At 46.4% G+C, this 20,146-nt stretch overlaps 5 protein-coding genes across 5 annotated transcripts; 1 reads left to right on the top strand and 4 right to left on the bottom strand.

The window, feature by feature from the left end:
* The first annotated feature begins 1,215 nt into the window (after positions 1-1,215).
* On the top strand, positions 1,216-4,530 carry GGS22DRAFT_175264 (uncharacterized protein). The gene is made up of 4 exons (XM_047963231.1): positions 1,216-1,709; positions 1,764-4,156; positions 4,298-4,358; positions 4,415-4,530. The coding sequence occupies exons 1-2, from the start codon at positions 1,687-1,689 to the stop codon at positions 4,126-4,128; spliced, it is 2,388 nt and encodes a 795-aa protein (XP_047814129.1). The 5' UTR covers positions 1,216-1,686; the 3' UTR covers positions 4,129-4,156; positions 4,298-4,358; positions 4,415-4,530.
* Positions 4,531-4,758: 228 nt separating this feature from the next.
* Positions 4,759-7,493, bottom strand: GGS22DRAFT_175271 (fatty acid desaturase-domain-containing protein). Its single transcript, XM_047963232.1, has 2 exons — positions 5,868-7,493; positions 4,759-5,804 (listed from the first exon to the last, which is right to left on the bottom strand). Exons 1-2 carry the CDS (start codon positions 6,898-6,900, stop codon positions 5,395-5,397), a joined length of 1,443 nt encoding a protein of 480 aa, XP_047814130.1. The 5' UTR covers positions 6,901-7,493; the 3' UTR covers positions 4,759-5,394.
* Positions 7,494-10,358: 2,865 nt separating this feature from the next.
* On the bottom strand, positions 10,359-13,884 carry GGS22DRAFT_193357 (uncharacterized protein; the record flags this gene model as incomplete). Its single annotated transcript, XM_047965374.1, has 2 exons — positions 10,359-13,544; positions 13,609-13,884. 2 exons carry the CDS (start codon positions 13,882-13,884, stop codon positions 10,359-10,361), a joined length of 3,462 nt encoding a protein of 1,153 aa, XP_047814131.1.
* Positions 13,885-15,161: 1,277 nt separating this feature from the next.
* GGS22DRAFT_197603 (uncharacterized protein) lies at positions 15,162-17,001 on the bottom strand (the record flags this gene model as incomplete). The annotated part of the gene is made up of 2 exons (XM_047966003.1): positions 15,162-16,850; positions 16,909-17,001. The coding sequence occupies 2 exons, from the start codon at positions 16,999-17,001 to the stop codon at positions 15,162-15,164; spliced, it is 1,782 nt and encodes a 593-aa protein (XP_047814132.1).
* Positions 17,002-17,873: 872 nt separating this feature from the next.
* GGS22DRAFT_175291 (chaperonin Cpn60/TCP-1 family) lies at positions 17,874-20,021 on the bottom strand. Its single transcript, XM_047963234.1, has 4 exons — positions 19,850-20,021; positions 19,636-19,790; positions 18,139-19,513; positions 17,874-18,071 (listed from the first exon to the last, which is right to left on the bottom strand). The coding sequence occupies exons 1-4, from the start codon at positions 19,850-19,852 to the stop codon at positions 18,012-18,014; spliced, it is 1,593 nt and encodes a 530-aa protein (XP_047814133.1). The 5' UTR covers positions 19,853-20,021; the 3' UTR covers positions 17,874-18,011.
* Between the last annotated feature and the right edge of the window lie 125 nt (positions 20,022-20,146).

Genomic DNA, 20,146 nt, shown 5'->3' on the forward strand with positions numbered 1-20,146 from the left:
AACATTGAAGAGCAAGAGCGAGAACGACAGCAAGAGCAAAACCGAACTATGCCTTCCATTGTTAATCTCTAATTTTCCCATGATACCTTCTTAAGGTACCCATATCTGTCACCACGTGCACCTTCCATCTCACCTTCACCATACTATCTGCACCATATCTCGCTTCTTTTCATTTCTGATCCATCTACTCAACTTAACCAACTATACATCTTGACCTCTCCACTTCTCTCTCTCCCTCTCTCTCTCTTTCTCTCTCCATATCTCTTCAGGTGCCTTTAGTACACACCAATCTACCAGACGTCCACACCATTCATGTGAATACCAACACTCATCCGGGATTTTAAGATCTTCAAATTTATATCACTTTCTACCAAGACACGTAATCCATTTCCCTCCATCATTTTCTCCCTCTTGGTTCAGTTTTCCATCCAGAATAGCCAATTTCCAGCCCCACTTACTCTCACCTTCTGTCTTTCGAGATACTCTTCTACTTTGATCTTAGCCTTGTGGCCCTACCAAGAACCTTTACTCTTCCATTTCACCAAAGTGCCTCACATGTGGCAATATATTGCCTGATATGACCTTGTCAACATGGCAACTAATTTCAAAAACTCGGAAAGGCTAGATGATCTCGGAGGAAATCATGTTACCCAGACCAGATCTCCGGCTTCGACCAAACTTCCAACAAGAGAGACTAAGATGAATCAATCGCAAACCCCCAATCCTAAGTCGACACCTGCTGTGAAAGGTTTGACAAAAATTCTATCAAGTCGATCCGCTATTAAAGAAACACCTAAGTCTCGATCTAGACCCATCTCATCTCAGATAGCCAGAAGTAATGGTGTAACAGCACCTACTCGACCTCCCACCCTAGCGGGTGTAAAGGCGACAAGTTCATCTCACAATAGGGACCGTCTTCAGGCCCCCAAGCCTTTAGCAAAAGGAGCAATTCCTAGAGCAAGAAAAACAACTACCACGCCTAATACCTCCAACCAGGCGTTTCACAATGGCCGGCGGGACCCGTACCAGATCCCATCTGATGGTGAAGGTGAAGATATCCAAGGCCCCAAACCGATATCAGTTACCAATGAACGTAAAGCAACCGCACCTTCAAAAAAGAGGAAGGCGAGCAACGAACCATTAGACCACAATATTTCCAAACATGAATTAGATGCCATGCGCTCCAAAACAGCACATATTACAGTCACCTCTACAGTGATCAATGTGGATGACTCATTCAGCGACGACGCCGTTCTCTCGCCCACAAATGCACTTGGTACCCATTCAACTACAGTAGGCGGCTCAACTTCTTCCACGCATACTCCATCCAAGACCCCTAAGAGTACCCAGGCTATATCACTGGCGGAGTCCTTACACCAATCTTGTGGGGAGGATTCAGATCGAGTACTGACCCCGGTGAATCCAACCGCCAAGGCCATAGGAAAGCGTTCTTCCCATTCGGTCAACAGCCATCTAAAAATCATTGATAAGAAGCTTAGGCACGCGACACAGGTGTTAGAGAAACCAGGCCCAGCCGAGAACCATTTGAGAACCAGCGTTGGTGATCACCCCAAACAAAGTTCAGCACAAACTAGGTCGAAAAGACCCAAGAAGGCAGATACAAGCACCGTAGGATCAGAGATACTAGGCTCACGTAGAGCAGTGATCAATGGGGTGAAGAAAACTATGAAAGTCAGGTTTGAGAAAAAAGGTTTGCATTCACACTCAACTACATCTTCGTATGCGTTTATTGATATAATAATAGTAGTAGATAAGCCTATCCCTGAATCATTTTTCAGGGAGCCTAAGTATTCCGATGACGAATACCAGCCTTCAGGCCATGAAGAACTATCAAGCGAGGACCGGGACAGTAATAATCCTTCGTTTCAAGGATCGACGGCCATATCGACACCATCCCCCGCAGAGGATCGAAAGTCATCACGGCCAAGTCCCGGTCGAACCCTTCGTAGTGGATCTCGTCCTAAGCTTCCCATTTCGTTTACTCCTATGAACAAACTAGTGCCCAAGGCACAAGAGTGGGAATTGTCTCCCAAGTTACCAAATAGGCCTTCCAGGTTTGGTCAGGGTTACTCTAAGCGCGTACGCGATGCCTTTTCCGATACATCTAGTTCGTGCAAATCCGAAGGCGATCCGAACGAACAAGTACATACCAATACGGAATTGCAGTCGAAGCAAGATAGCGAAAATGATAGCGAAGATTCGGTTATAACTGAACTAATACACTCTACAAAGGAACGTCAGTGGAGTCCTCGAGCATGGATGGAAAGGTATGAGACTGAATTTATGCCCGGTAGGGATGGCAGCGTTTGGTTTGCCACCGGGCCATTCAAAGGTTGGATCTTAGACGGACCTAGAGCCGGAGGCTATATATCTGGATGCAAAGAACCGGATGACGAAACAATCGCCAAGGCCGAGAAAACAGCTGAGCTTCGATGGAACCAGCGTTGGGTCGACTCCGAATGTGAAGATGTATCCGACGCGGAAGGGTCAAATAATGAAGCAATTAATATTGGACGAGTCACACCTAGCAACCATGAAGACGCAACGTCGACAGATATCCAGCAACCATTGATTAGGGCTTCAAAGGGGAAATCTAGTCATAAATCCTCGTTGCCAAGTACATTGCGAAATATACTAGGAAAGACGAGCCCGCGAGTTAAAATAAACGACAAAGCCGTAGAATGGGCTGAGCGTACGGAAAGAACGAAGCAGTATGTACTCGCCGGAGGATCTAGCGACAACATCTATCCCCAGCAGAAAAGCAGTCCTTGTAAACCAATCAGTAGTAGAACTCGAGGAAAATTTCCCACACATCTCGCACTTACCACTGCCCCCCAAAGCGCCCCATCCCCACCGTCTGCAGAGTCTGAGACAACTTCTACTCTTATCACTCAGCAACTGATTAACGATTGTGCGCCACCATCAAATCAGGAGTTAGCAGAACTGATGAGCTCTAGTCCCGCGATCCGACGTGCCAATACGTCATCCCAGGTACATAAAGTCTGCGAGCCGGCCGAATCTAGCAGTAGCGAATCGAGTTCTGGAATTCCTGCTCGTATCTCACCTAAGCCCCCGGCACGAGCCTTAGAGGTACCACGGACCCAAGTAGCCTCCTTTGGGCCGGAGCATGTCAACGCCGCGCATATATTAGGTGGCATTGCTGGGAGACGGACAACTAGGTCGTTGACAACCACTTTTCCGCCTACGATTGAATCGAATAAAATTGCTGACGGCGTTGAGCGACTAAGCACGGATTCCAAACCCGATCCATCATCCCAATATGGGAAAGATTCCTCCAAGACTAACATCGTGGTTGAAGTACCGGGCCTGTCGACGAAAGAGCAGCGAGAATACGAAGTGGTCTCTTCGACTCCAGACATCCGCTCTACGCTATCTCCGAAAAGCTTCAAAGAGATTAATGAGGCGACTTCTGGAACGGACATAGAGTCTAATGATCCGGATGCGGAGAAAACCCTTGATTACGTGTTACGTCAATCTCCTAGATGGCTAACTAACATCACGGAAGCCAACGAGCCCAGTAATATGAATGCATTTAGGTTGTCATCCACATTGATCGCGACGCCATCCACGCAAGGGTTTCTAGGGGATACAGCAAAGCCTACTGTCCAAGGTTCAGATAACAACGAAATGTCGGAAGAGTTGCATCCAAGAGCTTCGAAGACGGTGGCACCGGCTCCCATAAGTAATACTTCCACTACCTCCGAAAAAGGAGGAAATATTGTTGGGGGAAGCAGCGAAGTCAAGAAGCGCCGAAAACGCAAGGCGTCTGCCCCAGATGCTTCCCTGGCCGACGAATCTCATCCTGACAAGATGCCGAAAATTGATGGCCAAAGCCGTGCCAAGACGGAGCGCCTAACTTACCGTCAGAGAAAACGACGTCAGAGGCGTTTGAGACAGAAACAGCGAAAATACGACCGGGAACAGCAGCCAGTTGACAATGAGGTCGGTAAAGTTGTTGGTAAAGGTGTTAACAGAAGCAGCCAGTCGACGATGACACCTCCAGCATCTTCGAGGCCCACTAGTTCCGAGGCCAAGCAGACAACAGCAACTCGAGGATGGGAGGGATCCATAGATGCAGTTGACTGATGATTTTGCGCGCGAGTCTTGTATGATCCTACTGATTGTGAGTAACGATTGGGTGATTATAGTGGCTGGTCTATGGGCGCTATGGAGTAAATTCTTCGAGTGAATTCCACGACAATACCTACCTAGTAGGTAGGAAGCCACTTCTCGGAAGAGTTCTGTGCCTACATACTATATAGTATGGGACAATGCCCAAGAGATCCATGGCTAAATACAATTGACTGGTGAATATTCTTCAAACCTTTAGTGCATGACTCTCGTGACTTTAAAAATACCCAATGGGTCTTACTGTGCCCTGAAACATTCAAGTCCGTGACCATATTAGACGTTTATATACTAGGTATATAGTATATATGTCATATGTAGGTGCGATTTCCATCGAATCCATGAAAATGTGTAGCATCTCGATAATAATAGCAACATGGTTACAAAGTGTAATATAGGTACCATACACCATAATCCACCTATATACCTAGTATGATAGGCGGGGAGTTGCATTGATTACTATAATTTCTGTATCTGAAGCGCAGTCTACGTACGATCGAATGCGGGGGGGTTCTTCGGAGTTTGGCGATTTGGTAATGTGATTCGCGAACAGCCCCTCTTCTTCTGTCAGACCTCCAAACAAAAGTCCAGATGGTCTCTCAATCTGCGGTCATATCAGACCACGGATCGACCGGAATGTTCAACTTATCTCTCCCAGACGGCATATATACCTAGTACCTAGATAGGAACCTGCCTATGTAAAGTAGCCCATTCCTCGATTTCGCGCCTGTCCATTCATGTTTACCATGATATACCTTGGTAGCATAGCTACTCGACGCTTTTCTTTCGCCGTGCACAGCATGAGACATTCTGATGACCTTCCACATTACAGGAAGACAAGGGGCAGATGTTATTCAACGTATACATTCGTCATCATGGCTAGCTGTCTAGTCTATATCTATTTTATTTCGCTCTCGAATCTCTGATCGTCACCGGTTTTCTATGGCACCCCGCCCTTTCCTTTTAATGACCCCCCTTTTTTTTCTGCAAGTGTCAAAGAAGACGGAGTTCGCTCTAAGCAGAGCTTTTTGAATTTAGTCTATGGCAAGTAATTGACTAACTCGACTGAGCAGAACCTAAATTGAAGTTACTTCAGCCAAGTGTCATACTTATATCGCCTAGGGCATCCGATCACCAGATACTATCCGAAGCTGGCTGGCGCTGCCGTAGGAGCATTCATTACTGGCCGAGATGTGATGCGGATGTCTTTATTTTCGAGACATTTTAGGGGGCGCTCATCTTCATGGGCTTTGTGCCTAGACCGTTCGTATTACGGAAGAATAAGACACCTTGACCTTCACCTTTAGCACCCTCGCTAGGTTCGACCCACTGGCACCATCTCGCCGAACGCCACATTGCCTTAATAAACCCGAGGGAGCCTTCCCTAGTGTCTGATCGGTAGTGACGACCCATAACCTGCCTAATAGCATCGCTAGCCTCGTCGGCGTTATAGAAGGGGATGGTGGAGATGTAGTGGTGAAGGACGTGGGTTTCGATGATGCCGTGCATCAACTGGCGGCCGATAAACCCGAATTCCCGGTCGATCGTCGCAGCAGCGCCACGGACGTAGTTCCACGATTCGGGCTTGTAGTGGGGCAAAGATGGGTCGGTGTGCTGCAGGAAGGTGATGGCAACTTACGTGAGAGTTAGCGATTGATCAATGCAGACTGGGCATCATTCGAGATTGGGCAACTTACCTAGCCAGTGATTGACCCATAGGTAGGGCAGGAAATACCAGACAAGGAGGTTATCCCATCCATACTTGTTACCGAGAAATACTAGGACGGAGATGGTGATGGCTAACCCTATATCGCTCAGGACGATCAACTTAGCGTCCTTAGCCTCGTAGAGGGGGCTCGAGGGGTTGAAGTGGTTGACACCGGTGAACCAGCCGTTCTTCTTGCCTTTGCCGCGACCCTCTCTTTGGCGTTCGTGGCAGTTGTGGCCGGTGACGTTGGTTAAGAGGTAGTTGGGCCAACCGATAAGCTGCTGTCCGAGGAGATTGATGAAGGTGACGATAGGGGTCTCCTCGCCGAGCTCGCCGAGTTCGTGAACTAACCTCCCGATGCGACTAGCCCTTTCCTCACGAGTCCTGGGAACGAAAACCATGTCTCGCTCCATGTGACCGGTTGCCTTGTGGTGCTTGCCGTGCGAGATCTTCCAACTAAAATAAGGCACCAGGAGGGAAGAATGCAAGATCCAACCCACAGTATCGTTCAGAATCTTGGAGGTGCTGAAGGACTGGTGTCCACACTCGTGGGCCAGCACCCATATGCCGGTGCCGGAGAGACCCTGAATGAAGGTGTACAATCCCCAGAGTGCAGCACGAGCCGGGGTATAAGGAACATTCTCCGGGGTCAAGTAGGTGTGGAAGAGGTAGAAGACGGTTGCTAACTGAGCAATATCACGGAAGACATAGTACAGACCCTTCGCTGCGGATCGCTCAAAGCAGTGTTTGGGGATAGCGTTGTGAATATCTTTGATGGTATAATCGGGAATCTCGAACTCGTTTCCGTATGTGTCGATCAGTTTTCCATAGGAGTTATTGCTAGGTTCGATAGAGGACATTGAGGAGAGTGAAGTAGAAGATGCAGACGGCCTAGGAGAGTCAATTGGTGAACCCATCGCGGTAGATGGTGACGAAACATCCGTGTCCGCAGTGGTGGATGTGATAGTTCGCCGGAGGGCGGGATTCTGACGCGGAACGCCAGTAGCGACGGTAGAAGCCATGATGGATGTTGAACGTCCTACACTGGGCGGCTACAATTTCTTCTTATCCTACTCTTGTCCTAGCTGCGAATTACCCAATATTTATCCCGGCCAATTCGATGTTTCGTCTCGGCTTTGACGAAAGAGAATCTGCACTCGTCCGTGTAGACAAATTCTTCTAATGGAAGGCTACCTCAAGCAGTCGTGATGGCGACAATACCTATAGAAAAACTAGCCTACCCCAGAAGTTTTTAACTTCGAGGTGTCCGAGTTACCGACTTGTTGAGGCCGGCGGCGAAATAACACGGCAACACAACACCGAGGAGATCGCTTCGAGGCGGAAGGAAACCAGTAGATTGGGAGACCAAAACGAAGTGGTAGGAAAAGAAGGATCCCGACTAAAGCGGTACTACAGTGGTCACTTTATAATAAGGGTAGAGACAAAATTTTGTCTTATGTGGTTGGTTCATTTTCTTGCCATGCACAACAACGAAATATGTACCCAGCACATGTATTTTATTTCATTATGTCTACAAAGTAGAAATGCATATATCGGGGAACAATGCGAAGCCTTCCCCCAAAAGACAGAGAAGAGAATACATAATATGTTAAAATCACTTAAACCGTTACATCAATAATTACCTCGATATCTTAAACCTACTAAGAAAACATTGAACTTTAAAGCCAGGGGCACCCTAAAGAAGTTGTACTGCGAATGTACTACGAGCCTCTTTGAGAAGGGTTTGAAGTATCCATTCTGTAAGAAGCATTAGGTAGCTACCTCCACGAATCATTTCACATTAAATTCGATACTGGTAATATACATCATGCAACCTTGCGAAGCATTAAGGTATGACCCCGCCGTATTTAGCGTGCCTCCATCCACAAGTTTCGGTATCTAGTCCAATTCAGGGTTTGACGTTATGTAGTACATTAGTACAGCGTACCCGATATCAAGATTCTGCCCGTTTAACCTTCAACTGATTCCTGAAAGTATCGAGCTACGACACCACCACATGTAAATTTTTAAAAATGCAAGACGAAAAGAGGGATCCCAAATGTCATGTACTTTAACCTTAAATTATGCATATGCACATAACTAGGTGCCTAGTACTAATATGATACTTACATGCATAATAGATACCTGTGTAGCTACCTACATTTACTTGAAAATAAAAATTATAACTCCACTTCTCACCGCCTTTCATATCGTTCGTCGACAAGTTACAACAGAATTTTATCAGCAAAGCTAAGCCTAGCACCACATGAAGATCACATACTTTAGTAGGCTTTCCGCGTAGTACTGTACTACATATATAATATAGTTCTTCTATTTGGGGCTTGCCAAGAGGCTACTGGCTGGCTGGACTTTTGTGACCAACCTATCAAAAGATCTCAATTGGCTTTTCATCAACGGACAAGCCGTAACAACTGACGAAGCTGTCTACAAATTGCTTTACTTTTTTTCCCCTCCACAAAGACGAAGACAACCCTCCCTTGCCTACGGCTGGCCGCATAGACGATACCTAATAAGTGAAGCCATTACCGTCGTATGTCATCAGACACATTATCGTTCGACCAATTCGAGCTCCCCAACGATAACCGGTGGCTCGTCGTGCGAGACAGGGTACGTAAACGGCATCGACAGCACGCCACGCGAATCTTCTGCCCTGAGGGGGGAAGCAAATAGGCACACGACAAGTGGCGAGAGAATTATTAATTATAAGCGGCTTGCCTTGCCTAGAACTTCTAGAACTCCCCGTATGCAAATACATATTCGGATAAGAGCAATTCAGGGGACCACCAGGCAGCCAGGTAAGCATATAATACTACCTACCTAGGTATGTATGTATGTAGGCACGTAGGTATGTATGTAAAACAACGGCTCCTATTTCCGGGCTCGGTCCCTAAGACTCAATATCCAAAGGCGGGATCCGCTTGCTGATCGACGCTTATCTCACTTAAGATAGGTACCGAAGTATCTATGTCGGTATATCTATACGAATGACATATGTATGTCCATATGTGCATATTTACTTGTCTCACATCTACGTAAGTTACAGAAACCCGGGATATTTTCCTAGCTACCTACCTACGTACGTAGCCCATTAAAGATTTTGAGACATTTCGATGGTAAGGTTGTACACCAGATCGGACGGATCAGATAACGTTGATATTTTCCATCGACAAGAAACGTTTTCCCGATTCGAGCTCCTTCTCCGCATTATTCGATGTTACATACATACATGTATGTATGTATGTACCTAGGAAATATCGGTATCTCATGTTCACGTTCACATGCCCCTGGATTTTCCATGTTGCCGAATCGTGGACTGCAGGGTTTATTCAGGGGGGCACATTCCCCGATTTAGCATAGACTCTAGCTGCTTCGCTCAGGAATGGGGTTCTTTCCCCGCTTCCTTGGGTCTCTGTCCTCCTTGTTTTTTTTTTTTTGTTCTTTTTCTGTTGGGGATCGCCTAGGATCTTATCCTACCAAATTGATCAATTGTTGAGAAAAGCAGATCCTTGTAACCTTAATCCACCCCTTACTCTTCTGAGCCTCGATAATTTTTACCAATCGGCTAATCCACGTGCGGCAACATCCCGCTACCTATTAACGACCTCATGCCATTACATAGTACTATATCCATAATACATGTATTATGTAGATACGTCGGTATGCAATACCATCAGAATATCACGAACTAAATCATTTGTTTTCCCCCTCGCGCTCCTGTGTCCAAGTAACTAGTACATACATGCCTACGGAGTACCTATGTACGACTTAGAAGTCTCCGGCTAGATCATGACTAGGTAGGTAGCGATGGATTTTCATGTCTTTAGCAAGTGTTAATAACTGGAAGTATCGATCATCAAAAAGGGGCTAGATGCGACTCCTGACTCGGGAAAAGATTTCCTTATCACGTCACAACTCATGCCTCCTCGTTTGTCTTAAACAAATCTCGATTCAAAATCACCAAGCAATTCTATGTAGGTACGCTTGTGCTGATTCCGAGGTTACCTACATAGGCTGCTAGGTTCATTCCTCTTCGTCTCCCATGTGAAGTGGCGCTACAGCATTTCCCTCTTCCTACGTCAACGCAGCGTTGCAGGATACCTATGTAGGTACCGGTATTCGTTCCATCAAATCACTTTGGCGTCGGTACAAAACGGCCTCACAACCTACACATAATAGGTGTCTGATGTGTACAACAGGACATCCTGAAGTGTCGAGTAATATGTATCTCGAATTCCGACCTACCTACCCTTATCTATCTATACCTACATACATACCTACCTACCTATATATCTATTCATGTACATACAAACTACCTAGGTATCTTGTGTTTGTGGCCTTGGAGGTGCATATGATGAAACCCGCGTGGCGTTCGAACCGAGGTTCTAATCATGTAGGACGAATCCAATCCGTCACTTGTGTCGCTGCTCCCCGCGTGTAAGGTCGTCAACCCGATGTCGAATTAGTCATCCTTTCCGATCCTCCTACGTAGCTCTTTCATTCTAGACCACAAGATATCAACTTTCCTACTCACGCTGAAGTTTTGCGAGTCTACCGTGTCCGTCGTCGCCTCTCTTAGAAGCCCATGGTTAATATAGTTACCGTCGTTAATTCGGCCGTGGCGATCCTTCCCTTTGTAACGGTCTCGCCTCCCTCTGCCGCCGTTATTTCGTCGACTCTGCGATGTCGTGGTACCGGAAGAGCCACCAGGCTGTTCGTATGGGTGGAACCGGTGGAGTGGTCTGGTGTTTTTAGCGCCCGTTTTCCCTTTAGGTGGGTAGCCATTCCCATTTGATGGCCGTGGACCAGGTGCAGAGTACTTATTTTGGGGATGAGATTGAGGATAAGATTGAATTGCCCCCCCTTTGACTTTATCCAGAGACCTGTCACCTAAGTGTCCCTGCTCTTTATCAAGTACGCCATTACTTCGGACAACAGACTCTATACTCGGGTGCCAGAAAGGTTTCAGACCATAATTTGTCAGATCAGGTGGTGGTACCGGAGTCTGTACAAGCCCGGATGGTGGCGGAGGCCGAAGTCTTTTCGCAAAATACTCATTGCTTGCTGATGTAATATCACCCAGAGCTTTGGGACCAGTGAGGGGATTGAACGAGCCTGAAGAGTTCGATGATGAGTTTGTCATAGATTGACATCTCGCACGCTTCTTCGAACATGACCCAGAAGCTTTAATAGCCGTACTTCCTTGATCCTGTCGCTCATCGGTCGCTAACTTCTGATGATCCTCAGTTGCCTTCAATGAGGTACCAGCACTTTTGGTGTGGCCAGACCCTTGAGGATAAGGAGGCGCAAGTGAGCTTACTACTTTGTCTGCGACAGATGTGCTAAGATCTCTAGAATCCTGAAGATGCTCAGTGTGCTGTAGTGAGGTGGTTACTTTGGCTGCCCGTACGCGCCTCCTGTGCAATTCTTCCACATCCGGGAGGCTGTCACTATCAGAATAGTCCTGGGTAAGAAAAACACTGGGTGTTTTGACGTTGGTATTAGAACCTGGTTTCAATTGGTGTAAGATGATCGGCTGCTCCCGGGGTCCTGATATCTGTCGGCTGCTATCAACCATATCATGCCCTAAAGACTCTACTCCATAAAATCTTGAGGGGGTGATCCTGTTCTTGTTAGATATTCGTCCCTGAGGGTTCAGTCTTCTTGGAGGTGAACTGTGATGTGGGATTATATGTGGCGCCAATGGCTTTCGCTGCTTCCTAGCTTCGTCCGCAAGAAATTGTCCCAGTAGATCAGGTGTGCCCGTCCTACTGGGATCCGCCTCCTTGAATTTGCGGTTCGATAGATCAGGACGGCCTCCAACAGTCTTAGCAGAATGATATCCCGCAGAAAGCTCGCACAAAGCAAATCTCCGCGTTTCTACCGGTATTGAGACGTTGGGGATTGTTCCAATATCCCTCTCACTGTTGCGGGAAGATTTCTGTGAATCGCTTTCCTGAGAAATCAAAGCAGCCGTTTCGTTCCTTTCCATCTCGCCCGAATTAGCATTCGCACTCATACTTGCGGCATCATGATTTACATACACATCTTTGCGCAATCTTTTTCTCTGGCTATTTGATATTGGCATCGACACATTCTCCTCCTTGTCGGCCATTGCTGTTGGAACCCAGTCGTGATAGGTACGTTGATTGACAGGAAGGAGACTCTGGCGGGCCACTTCCTGTCGTACTTCATCATAGGACATATCATGAAACTTCGGAAGGTATATGACATCTTTGGGATAAACACTGGCTCCACTGAGGCAGAACTCGTCCGGCACTTGCTCTCCTTGCATATTCTGGACTCGCAGTCGTAAACGGACCCGACCGCTGATGTCAATTTTGGCACATACACCTTGGCGATAGTCTTGTGCAGCGGTGTCATTCATGCCTGCCAGGATTACTTGTCGATTATGGAACCCTAGCAGAACTTCCTCGCCATGACAATAGGTACCAGACTTGAGGCGCTGGGACCGAGTAGGGTTGGTACCACTACTACGTTGCACGTCGGCCTCGCTAGGAGGCGGTGTTGATCTCTCGGTAGGTAAGTTGGTTGGTCTGTCATATTCTTCATCCCCGACTTCATTGGGACTCGAGGTTGAGAGGTGAATTGTAGGGTTTGTTAACCCCTTTTCTCCCAACAGTAGTCGCACAGTTCCATCTCCAAGAGGTTCTTCTGGTTCTGAAGGAGATTCAGAAGATACAGGAGACCGTTTCCCCCGCTCTTGTCTCTTGTAGGCTAAGTCAAGAATAGATGTTTGCTTGCCTGTCCTGCCTTGCTCTTCCTTGAGCATGGTAGTATAGCCCCGTTCAAACTGATCAAGTCTTGCCTGGGTACGTGGAGACGGGTCCGGAAAATCCAGCTCCCCCTCAATTTCCAAATAAGGAGTTGATACCACAACATCCAGAGCTTCTGGGTATGAGTTTTGGTATTCCTCTTCAATTGATCTTATAGGTAATCCCTCACCACCGGCTTCCTCCATCATGTCACTCTCTGTTTCATCGTCCGTCCAATCCGATTCATCCTGTCCAGGGAACAACGATATGTGGCGAGCTCCCAACGACCGTTCTTCTATACGAATCTGCTTCTGAATAGCTTTCCATAGCGGAGGCGATAAAGTGAGCCCACCAAGGTCTTGTGGTAGCTCATCGCCTTCCATCCTTTGACAGAAGATTCGCTTTAACTTATTTTCCCCTATCGTTTCGCGCATTGACTGGTGTGCGTTTGCTATATTGACGACTAGATCTCGACATTTCCAAATTCTCACCCATCGGTCGATCCATGTGTCTAAATCGCCCATCCGAGACCGCCTCTGAGGCGGCACATTACCCTTGGTATTCTTGCGTCGATTCCTGCAAGTCTTTTTGGCTACTTTCTTTACATCGGAATATTTTGTGAAGAAGCCGGGGCGAACCGTTGTTAAAAATTCCTCCATGATAGAAGTCCAAACTTCCTCCTCAGCATTTTTCCCAGAAGTGGGGCAATGGAGGAATTGGTACCCATGGTTACAACAAATCTTGAGAAGTCTCACCTTCTCGTGTAGCGAGAGATGCTTGGGATCAACGGACGGCTCGAATGCTGCTTGGCGCAAAGTCTGGGGGGGAGAAGAACATACGGAGAGCTCTGCCTCCAAGACTGGTGATGGAACCTAGTCATAGGTATGTTAATCGATCATATTTGATAGTATAAACCTCTAGAGTTGGGAATCTTACCATTGATTTAGATAACCTAGGCTCGATTTCCTCCTTCTCCTCATCTCCGTCCTTCAGGGGACCCTCGAATACGTCGTGGTTACAAGTTTCGACATCTAGAGAGCTTGATGGTACCGCATATCCCGATGAGGCTGGAGGTGAAGCGAGTTGACCTTCATATAAAGAGGAAGGTTGCCGATTATAGGTAGATACTAGGTTATTTGGCCAACTGCTCGGGGTTTCTAGTAGGTCACGTTTGCGTGACCTCCGCTTACTCGCTCTCCTAAAACTAGCCATTAATGCAGCACTAGATGTTACCTATACTTCAACTTTGTGACGATCTTCAGTAACGCATCGCTGTCAATACCAAGATCATGAAATTCCCTTCCAAGTTACCTTATTTTACTGCACTCGTGTGTAAAGCAAGCGATCGGACCTGCCCTGGTATGTGAGTGCCCTAAACCCTAGCTGCCTAGGTCCCTAAACTCATGAAGTGAACACACAAGTATTTCTGTGTTAAATTACCAGCACTTTTCTTACAGGGGCATGCAGATTTCTAATAGAGGAAAGTTCGGGATAAAAATGAATATTACTCTCTTCCGGCCTTAGTTAGGATGTACCTCATCAACCAAGAATTACGAAGCGCGTCACGTCTCGAGATACGCGGCATGCCCAACCCTGGTTGGTTTCTCTTTTTTTTTTTTTTTGAATCTCGTCCTATTATTTAGTCGAGACAAAAAGCAATACCTACCTAGTACCTACCTATGCAACGCGTACCTATAACGAGCCGAGCACTGGGTCAGGGATATTGGCCAGGGACGTTATCTCTTATGCGAGTCGGGACAACTTCAACCGCACTACCTTGTACCTGCCAGGTAGGTATTTAGCAATAAGTAGGTACTGGGCGCTTTTCCCCTCTAGAAACAAATAGTAGTTCTTTCAATGCCTAGGTAGATACCTACTTACCTAGTACTTACCTAGGTACCTACTCAGTTCTTTTATTCTTCAGTCGACAAGCAGGATTCCCCAAATACTCTCGCAATTTCGTTATCATAAAGGATGCTTCCAATAGGTATATTTTCTACCTACTTATAATCGGTATTGATTTGAGGTCCCCAGTTCCCGGTCCGAGTTTGAAATATGATCTGTCAGATTGGAAAATGTTGTAGAATATAACTCTCATTTCGCACTGTCGCTCGATGTTTAAGACAGATCAAGTATTACAGTTTAAATTCCACATTACACGGTATACATAGATAATTACCTAGTACCTAGGCATGTATAATCGGTACCGAGAGCCAGGAAGCCGGGCCAGGACCCCCGTGTTACTTCTAAATTACAGGCCGTTTAGGGCTGTACTCGAGGTTTCCGAAGCTTCAACAAATGGATGTGTTACTATTTCGAAGACGACTTCCAGGTTTAATTAGGTAGAGAAATCAAAACTACCTACAATCAAAGAGAACCTTATGGTTGGAGTTTTTATTGTATAGGTACTTAGGAATCTAGTAATTTATGTATCTACCTAGATGTACATAATAGTAGCCGTATATTATCATAAATGATTATCATCAGTCTTAACTCTCCTCCAATGTCTTTTTCAGTTGACTTAACTTATTTTCTAAGGTCTTATCAAACCTTTCTACGATCTGGTACGCCGCGTCATTCAATCTCGCCGAGACGCTTCGATCAATGATATCCTTTATCTTCTCAGGTGTAAGACCCACAACCCCGTTTAGATTTGCCGTCAATCGAATTATTTGTCCTTCTAAGCCTTCAGTAGCCCGTCCGAGTTCTTGTTTGACGACTTCTTGATCTGGAGATCGTGTTAAGTCGATGACTGGGACATTGCCAAACGGATTCTGGGCCGGACCCTTATCGCTGTTACAGGTGAGGCTGTCGAGGGGCACCCTTTGCGATGGAATAGCGGAGTGATTGGTCTCATTGGTTTGCTTAAGATGCTTCTTATTCGTCAGAGTTTGCTTCTCGACTGTCCCTTTCTTTTTCCTGGCCTTCCGTGTCGTTGTTGATGGAGTTGCTGCTAAAGCATTTGCATACTCTTGCCCAGCAAGATGGGAATTCACATGAAATTCTTCGCCGGCCCCGGGTTGCTGCTGGTTTTGAGTATTCTGGCTGACGTCAATTGCCACTGGGTCTTGAGTCGAACATGGAGTAGACGGTATGTTAAGATTTGCATTGGGTAGACTGTTATCTTTTCTCAAAAGCTGCCGAGATCGGTCAACCCCCTTTCCCTTCTGAACTTTTCTCTTCTTTGATATCTCTGGCTTCCCAGTACTACCCAATTCTATGGCAGACTTTTTAATAGCTGGAAATCCCGGTACCGATTGATGATCGCCTTGGACGCTAAGGTCATGCAGAGGTCTCTTTAGATGAACTGAAGTCCCAGGCAGTTTCTGATCTGAGAAGAGCTCGATTGCGGGGCTTTGGCTACCGTCCACCTCGTCAGATAGCCTTGAGGGTAGGTTTGGTGACCCATTGCCAACGCTCTCAGTTATGCTAGAAGGGCCAACAACCTGATATTGGGATCCAGCGTGGCTTAATGGAGGGGGGTCAGATGGGATATCTGCGTTAGGGATAAGGGGTGGAAATCTGATTTCATGTGACTGATCGTCAGTATAATCATGTAACTCTTCTGGAGACAAGGCCTGCTGCGTCGACTTTATGCTTGGCATCGATGCGAGTAATTCTACCTTATGTATGAGGATCGCGCCATTCCTACGGCTAGCCTCGCCTTTGTCGCTCATAGCGGTCTTGACTCTATCCATGTTTTCTCTTAGCCTATTCAAGCAAGAGTATGTCAGAAGATCTTCTTCTTCGGACTCCTCAGGACCATATGCAAGTAGGTAACCCTTAATCATTTCCGAGAAGCCGTGCTGGAACCTCCTTCTACCTTCGATTTCGAGCCAATCCTCGATTGCAATATCAAGATCTTCGCGGCCAGCGCGATGCGGAAATATCTCTCTGTGCAGCAAAGACCCTTTTGCTTCGCGGCAAATTTCTTCGACCCATCCCTCAACGTCGTTCCTAGTTATAGGGAAAGAAGATCCAAGAGCCAATGAATGCGAAACTTTGTCCCAGAATTCGGCCAGATCTTCACACTTGAAGTATGTGCCCTGATGCTCGGTACAGAGATCGATCAATTTTATCTGAAAACTGTGGCTTTGCATGGAAGATTGTGGTCTAGTTGTTTGCCCAGCCTTCCCAGATTTGCTGAAGGTTGGCATATAGTTGAATGGGTTGTCCTTCTTCTAAGCTGTGAGCTAAACAGGCCAGGTTACGGGGGAAAATAATATTCATGCTTACCTTGACTATGTTCTCTATTTGAGGTATGGGTGAATGGCCTGTCATTCCATTGCTAGGTGACGAATTAGGAGGCATAGCTGTTTGTATTCCCATCTTGCGCTTTTAGGGCTAGAAAGATTCTCAACATATTATATGAGACTTTTTTGAATGGTAAACTAAATGGCAAATCTGGGGCAACATAATTGGTCTTGGATAGGTAGGTAGGTATGCAGCAAGTAAAATCAAAAATTTACCTATTAAATAGTTTAATAATGTGCTTTCGCAAATTTACCCTGTCAAAGCTTTTACTGACAATAATCATTCAGCCCTGCTACCCGGGAGCCCCGGTTAAGGGGTAAGTAAGTACCAACTTACTTAGGTACTTACCTAAGAACTACCTGGTAAACAAGGTAAGTATCATTAGGTACCTAGGTAAGTTTGCTTTTCGTTTTAACTATTACAAGTATCGTAAAATGATACTGTGCTTTTCCGAAAGAGATCTAGGAAAAAGCATTTGATTTCGGGTAGGTAGGTCCTAGGTAGGTCCTAGGTAGGTATGTCCTAAGTAGGTAGGTAGGTAGGCATTTACCTACTAGGTAATAACATGCTTAACCATAATTCGTGTCAGATACACTTTTCTCTCCTTGTATCTGTCACGTGGAATTAGGTATTTCAGGTGGTCTGTGCTGAATAGCTATCCTGTCTGTGCTTTGGAGATATTGTCAAAATCTGGTTACTCACGTGACCTTACTGAGACAAAAAGAACTTTTCCTAAGAGTTTCTGTTTGTAATAATAGAATTAGAACAAGATACATCTTTCATCAATAATTGAATGCTTCAATCCAACAATTCGCATAGGTCCCGCATTATAGAATGTATGTGTCCAGATGACATTACGAATCTTAATATATACAATTCTAAACTGTTTGTATTAAATCGTCCATATCAATATTCTCTAAAATGCTACGCCCATACACGGATTTACTTGCAAGACATAACGCATATTTTAATTGTTAAGTTATTGGCCTGAAACTTCATGTTCGATTTCATTATGACGGGTATTCGCATAGTCTAAGGCCTAGTCTATGTACTTTTACATCCTTTTATCACGAGTGTCATTCCATTTAATGTCTTTCTCTCCTCCGTGGTGCTGCGCGGATTATGTCATCGACTCGTAGAAGTAGCTGGATATGTTAGCATTCAGAAGCTTTCTAAGTATGTGAAATACCTATGTAGGTGGGGTGGACTTACCTCTGCGGCTTCACTGGCTGACGAGACAACCGCCTTCTTTAGCTTGTAGCTCTCGATGACTCCTAAGTCTCGCATGTCCGTTATTCCACCGCCCGGGGTCATTAGATCTAGACCATATGTCGATAGACCGTCATAAATGGCCTTTCGTAACCTTGCTACAAGCTCACTCGAGTCTAATCCAGCATTGTCGGCAAGAATTGTGGGGAGCTGTCGCAGAGCTATCGCAAACGACGACACGGCCATTTGCTTCTTGCCCTCTACTCGAGTTGCGGCACCTTCTACTGCTTTGGCCATGAGCATCTCGGCACAACCGCCACCGAGAGTTGTCCTTGGCTCCTTGACAGTTTGCGAGAGGACAGCTAAGGCATCGTGAAGAGAACGCTCTGCCTCATCTAGCAATTGTTCAGTGGCACCCCGGAGGACGATGGTACAAGCCTGACCGGCGGCGACACCCGAGAACTTGATGAGCGTATCTTCTCCAATGATGACTTCCTCGATTAAGTCGCAGTGGCCCAGCTTTACTTGTTCCGGGTGGTCAAATGTGGAGGTGATCTCACCGCCGGTCACAAGTGCTAGGCGTTCGATCCCGTCGAAATCAGCATGCTCGATGGACATAATCCCGGCATCGGTGAAGAGTTGCTCGGGCCAGTTATAGATCAACTGTCGGTTGATAAAGCAGTTGATGCCGTGTGCCTTAATCCTGTCTACCTTGGCCTTCATCTTATCCTTTTCGGCCTTCTCGAGCTCGGCTAACTTACCAGTCGAACTGACCTTCATGCGCGCCCCAAAGATCTTGACCTTGTCCGTGTCCATCGAGGTATTGGCAACTAATATTTTAGCCTTCTCTAGTCGCTTAGGTTGGTTTACTCCAATCTTCTTGTCAAGAATGAAACCTTCATCTAGATAGGAGTCGCTCAATTTTCCGCCGGCCTTCTTGATTATCTGGATGTGGCTAAGATCTGAGGACCCCTTTAATCGTAATACGGCCTCGACAGCTAGCTTAGAGAAGAGGTCCCTATCTTGGGCGAGGACCTTGGAGCTTAGGGTTGTGCGTGCGATGGCGAGTAGGTCCTTCTTGAAGGCTTCGGGGTTCTTGCTATGATCCACCGCCGAGCCTTCCAACGCTTGAAGGGCGGCCTGACTCGCTATCCGGTAACCCTCGATAATGGTCTGGGGGTGTATCTTCTTGTCGACGAGCTTCTCAGCCTCCCGCAGAAGTTCTGCTGCTAGAACAGCTACCGACGTCGTACCATCGCCCACTTCGTCGTCTTGGACCTTTGATATATTAACAAGGACCTTTGCTGCTGCATTATCGAGGGCGATCGACTTGAGGATGGTAGCGCCGTCGTTAGTGACCATGATTTCGGAGGTGGAGCTATAGAAGGTTAGCGAACATATAAAGTATGCTGGTATGTATACATATATATTTATGTTTATATATAAAATACGTAAACGTGTTTAGGTCGGTGAGAAGAGGGTGGTTGGGAGACTACGTACGCAGATTGTAATATTTTGTCCATCCCCTTCGGTCCTAAAGTACTCTTCACGAGGTCTCCCACGGCAATAGCACCTACGAAGGCGGCGAGACGGGCATTCTCTCCCTTCTCTTCAGTTGTGCCCTCTTCGAAGATTTGGGTGGGACTGAAAGACGACTAGATGAAGGATCAGATTAGTAAATATCGAAAATGAATATGGGAGGAGAAATATATACCATTTTCACAACCGGTTGGGTATACTGGTTAGATAGTAACTTTTCTCGTTGTGGTTTGCCTCTTCACGAAGCTTGAGCTTGTCTTATATGTCCACTGCCTTATGGTGGGCCTTGTGAGAGCTTCAGTCTTTAGATGCAAATACAAATGCGGGCGGTACCTACACTTTTTTCGCGGGACACAACGGACAAGGGAGAAATATTGCTTCCGAAGTTCTAGCTCGTACGCTAAAGGTGGGGTTGGCCTACGACCTATTACTAGGTACGCCGTTCCTGCCTCTACATAATATGGCAGAATTT

This window comes from Annulohypoxylon maeteangense, assembly GCF_022496945.1.
Source record: "Annulohypoxylon maeteangense strain CBS 123835 unplaced genomic scaffold GGS22scaffold_28, whole genome shotgun sequence".
NCBI lineage: Eukaryota > Fungi > Ascomycota > Sordariomycetes > Xylariales > Hypoxylaceae > Annulohypoxylon > Annulohypoxylon maeteangense.

Coding starts and splice junctions, on each gene's coding strand:
- GGS22DRAFT_175264 (XM_047963231.1), top strand. CDS start 1,687: ATGAAAGTCAGGTTTGAGAAAAA. Junction 1,710..1,763: donor AAAGTCAGGTTTGAGAAAAA/AGGTTTGCATTC, acceptor TGATATAATAAT/AGTAGTAGATAAGCCTATCC.
- GGS22DRAFT_175271 (XM_047963232.1), bottom strand. CDS start 6,900: ATGGCTTCTACCGTCGCTACTGGCGTTCCGCGTCAGAATCCCGCCCTC. Junction 5,805..5,867: donor ATGGGTCAATCACTGGCTAG/GTAAGTTGCCCA, acceptor CTCTCACGTAAG/TTGCCATCACCTTCCTGCAG.
- GGS22DRAFT_175291 (XM_047963234.1), bottom strand. Junction 19,514..19,635: donor GACAAAATATTACAATCTGC/GTACGTAGTCTC, acceptor AACCTTCTATAG/CTCCACCTCCGAAATCATGG. Junction 18,072..18,138: donor CAGCCAGTGAAGCCGCAGAG/GTAAGTCCACCC, acceptor TAACATATCCAG/CTACTTCTACGAGTCGATGA.